The 4,539-nt window shown below is 30.7% G+C and overlaps 1 protein-coding gene across 1 annotated transcript; it reads left to right on the top strand.

Annotated features, from left to right (window-relative positions):
• Nucleotides 1-266: 266 nt before the first annotated feature.
• LOC112692401 lies at nucleotides 267-4,539 on the top strand. Its single transcript, XM_025567064.1, has 7 exons — nucleotides 267-801; nucleotides 3,484-3,594; nucleotides 3,677-3,740; nucleotides 3,798-3,939; nucleotides 4,015-4,143; nucleotides 4,210-4,311; nucleotides 4,371-4,539. The coding sequence occupies exons 1-7, from the start codon at nucleotides 563-565 to the stop codon at nucleotides 4,520-4,522; spliced, it is 939 nt and encodes a 312-aa protein (XP_025422849.1). The 5' UTR covers nucleotides 267-562; the 3' UTR covers nucleotides 4,523-4,539.

The following is a 4,539-nucleotide window of genomic DNA, read 5'->3' on the forward strand; positions in this document are numbered from 1 at the left end:
CCCCTCATTATGCGCGAGCATCGTCCATTGTTTAAACCAAAAAAGAAAGAACTACCAGCCGCGATGACGACGTTGGGACGAGCGAGACGGTCGTCGTTAACCGGCAGTAACTGCTTCGACGGAAATAATACTTCAACAACAGCAGCAACAACAACAACAGACATAACACGGTGACAGACGGCGGCGGCGATCGTCTTTGTTTTCGCACACACCGTTAACCGAACAAATAGCGCGCGCACGTTCGGCCGCGCACTTGTTTATGTGCCGAACAGCTGTTTACCAATAACAACAACAAGGCACCGTGCGACGACGACCACGGGCGGCTCGTCATGTTGGCCCAATGGTGTAGCGCACACACGCGCAGTGCACACTCGTTCGCTCGGGTCCGGTGCATGTCCGTAAACGCGTCAAACGTCGTCGTTTCGTCATTCGCGTCCATAACTGTACTCGGCGCATCATTAATCTGCAACCATCATTACCCGCGTCCGTCTGATCCGATCACCCCTATCACAACGGCCGCCTGGCGTCCCGTCGTCCCATGAGACAGCACCGGCGTTGAGCGATGGCCGTGACGGCGGACCGCTGTCCCGCGATGGACCCGGATTGCGATGCTGAACCGCGGTCCCGGTGTCCTGTGGCCCCGGTGGACGGCGGCTACCCACCGATCGCGCACAACGGCGACGACCTGCACGCCTGCGAGCGCATCGTCGTCATGTTCGTGCAGCTCAAGAACTACCTGGGCACGTATTGGCTGGCCCCGTGGTTCTTTGTCTACATCTACCCCAGCGTACTCGTTTACGAGTGAGTAGCGCACTCGCTGCCCCATACGATCCAATTATGATTCCGCTTGGGGGTCACCGTTCCGTAATGTTTGCGCTCGCCGTCGAATCGGACGTTTATTTCATCGTTCTCGCTTTCCCCGTTCCTCTTGTTCGTGTACGACACACGATCGTGACATTGTGCTAGTCACGGTGCAACGCAATAAATTCTATCTGCAGAATCTATTTATAGGTTTTCTTAGCAATGGATACCTGCTTACCTAACACTGTGGCGTTAATATGTATCTATTGCTTACCCAGTGCCGGATTAAACATTTGTGGGCCTCTTGGCAATTAAAATGTTGGGCCCTACAAAATAATTTTTTACATACATTTTTAACATTATCATTCAATAATTAAAATAAACACCTTTAATAACAACCAACTATTATTTATAAACAAAATCGTGTTTATTGAATTTTCTTATTTGCAAGAAAAATCAATAAATTATAATATTTCTATTTTTTTCAAAATATTTGTATTATTATTACTGCCTATAACGCCTACGACTTAATATATATATTATATTTCATAATGACTTGTCCCGTAAATTCTTAAATAAAAAAAAAATATAGTTTTCTGTTTTCACAGGGCCCCTTAAATGAGTGAGGCCCTAAGGCAGGCACCTACTCCGGCTAATGGGAAATCTGGCACTGTGCTTACCGATTTTTTTTTGTTTTTTTTATTTTTATCTGAAACAAAAAAGTGCTATTTGGGTTGGTTCCAAAATTTGTACAGGAACTGAAAAAAGTATTTGAGTCCCATTAAAACCACTTAATATTGCTGTGGACTAATTTTTCAAGATTTCATGTCTTTGTTTTACACCATATATTGCACAAGACAAAAGTAAAATGATTTACTTAGACTTATTAAATCTAAAATAACAATTGTACTCGTATTTTAATGTTTACAATTTTATATATTTTTTTAATTGTTTAATTGCCTGAGTGAAATTATTTCACTATCTATAAAAGCCATAATTCTTTTTAATTGTAAACAAAATAAATTTTTTGTAGCTATTTTTTCTTTTAAATTATTAAACATTTATACGGATTTTTTTTCAAGAAATAATAACTTATTAAATACACATGTTATAGTATTATTAATGGGTTTTTATTATTTTTCTTAAAATAAACAAATTCCTTAATAACTTGTGCTCTTGTAAGTCCATTGTATTTTATCTGTCATCGTATTTTTTTCTTAATGTTTAGAATAGTTTAATTTTGATAACAAACAAAAAAACAACTTAGAAATTGTTGACCTATTCCGTGGGGCGTTTCCCAACAAAAGGAAATATTGGATGCAAGTTGGCAAGTGGGGCTTAACTGAATAATTGTCCCAAGGCCAAAGGTCACCTATTGGCACTAATATTGTCACTATTTTCCTAAACAAAAAGTTATCACTTCACAATTGTATTCTTTGAAAAAAAAAAGTAACATTTAACATTGTTAAATACATATAATGTTAGTATCCGCTTAATTTATTATTTAATAATTTGGTTTGAATTATTAATGGTTTTTATCATTACTTTTTTTTTAGTGAGAAATGTTTTATTTTTTTAAATTATTATTATTATTATTATGATCATTGGAATTTATATGTATTTAAACCTTAATTTAACAAATTATATAAAACAAATTACATATTCTTATATTGAACTTTAATTATTTTCTGATTTTTGATTAGTATTAACAAATTCATTAATACAGTAAAATTAATAGTTCTCTTTTTAAAGGTTTTCAATGATTTACTGAATTAACTATTAATCTATAGTTTACAATGTGATGCTTATTTAAAACTATGTAAATATTGTTAGATTATTAAAATATGATGATAAATGGCATGTTGTTTCTATTGGAACTAATAAGAAAACATCGTTGATAACTTTTCCAGTTTTATATTATAGTTATTACTTTTTTTTATTTATAAGTGAAATAAAACATTAAAAATATTGACATGAATTAACCTATATTATATTTATTTGAAATTAAATCTGCAGTGCATATTGTCATTAATTTGCTTGTGAAGTGTATAAAATAAATATTTATTAAAAGAACCATTATAATTTCTGATAATATTTTAACTTTCAATTTTGTTATATAAATGCATCCCGGGGCTTATAGAAAACTCATCATATTTTATTAATTAATATTCTAAAAATAAGTAAATAAATAATAATAATTATAAATTAGTTAAATAAGTTTAAATTATTATTTTGTTGAGATAAATTCACCATTCATTTGTAATTGTTAAGTTCTCTGTTCATTTATTTTTGTTTTTAGTTTTAGTCGAGTTATGCTAATGAAGCAAATATGCAATAACCTTTTTATTGAACTATACTCTGTAAACTTGAATATAGTTTGTTTTTAGCTGGTGAAATTTACTTTAACCAATACTAATTATAATTGGAATCAATGTTTTAGTTAAACTATTCGTTTTGGTAGAATTTTATTTTAAAAATTAGCAAAGTTTAGTCACAAACATTAATCTATAGTTTTCATTAAATCTAGAATCTAAAATTGTACAAGTTACTAATTAAAACCTCAGTAATAAAACACATTTTAGAGTTCCCAAATGTACATACCTACTATATTTTTTTAAATTTTTTTTTTGTTCTTAATTAGTTATAATTAATAATTATTAATAGAGTGCTTTTATTCTTTAGATCCCATGGCTTTGCTGGACCTTTTGTTTATTGTAATATTATTCAAATACTATTTTTTATTGTGTTTGAATTTTGGGATGAGAGTTTTAATTGGACACCTCTACATGATATGTAAGTTAATATTTTTATATGTTATATATCATATATATTGACTTATGTTATTTGTTAAAATGTTTTTTTATTAATTTTATAGAGTAAAAACATATTCATCACAAATTTTTGGACGTCAAAATTTAACTAAAAGCACTGATGAATTGGTAAGGTTTTTATAATTATTCTATTTTAAGTTAAATAATTAAATGTATTTTGTTTAGATTTTGTTTTGTATTTGGGTTTCATCATGGGCTGCAGTCCCTACCATATGTTTTATAAATGGACATATATTTGAATTACCCTCTGACCGTCTTGAACGATTGACTTCATATGTATCTATGATGACCTTTACACTTGTAGTGGGTAGGTTTTAATTTTAATTTTGTTTAATTTATCTATAATGATAAATATTATTACTATTTAAAAAAACATTCACAGCTTATATTCTTATTTTACTTTGGATTGACATGACTTTGTTGAAAGTCAAACCGAGTATTTATGAAAATAATGAAATTACAAAAGTTTCAACTTCCAAATCTGAGTTTTTAGATGACTTCATTGAGCCTGGTAATATAATCATTTATTATTGAAATAAAAATTGGAATTTTTGATTGGAACTTTTATTTTATTCAGATGATATACCTGATTTGAAAACAGTATATGAAGATATTAGTATTACAAACGAGTTTAAACTTGATAATACTTTCTCAGAGTTTTCTGAGGCAATAAATGAAAGTAAGTCTTGAGTAATTTAAAAATGGAATTTCTAATTATGAATTATATTGTTTTTATAGATCTTACTGAAAATGAGGAATTATGTAATTTTAATATGAAAGTTGAACTAGGTGAAGAAGCAAAAGAACAAGAAATGGATGTTATATCTTTATCATCAAGTACATTAAGTGATTTTGATGTAATAACTGAAGAGGAAATAAATTTACTTTAGTAATAACATGATTTTTT

This window comes from Sipha flava, unplaced genomic scaffold, assembly GCF_003268045.1.
Source record: "Sipha flava isolate LNK unplaced genomic scaffold, YSA_version1 73_pilon_pilon, whole genome shotgun sequence".
In the NCBI taxonomy this organism is placed as follows: Eukaryota; Metazoa; Arthropoda; class Insecta; order Hemiptera; family Aphididae; genus Sipha; species Sipha flava.

Coding starts and splice junctions, on each gene's coding strand:
- LOC112692401 (XM_025567064.1), top strand. CDS start 563: ATGGCCGTGACGGCGGACCGCTGTCCCGCGATGGACCCGGATTGCGAT. Junction 3,595..3,676: donor TGGACACCTCTACATGATAT/GTAAGTTAATAT, acceptor TTAATTTTATAG/AGTAAAAACATATTCATCAC. Junction 3,940..4,014: donor GACCTTTACACTTGTAGTGG/GTAGGTTTTAAT, acceptor AAACATTCACAG/CTTATATTCTTATTTTACTT.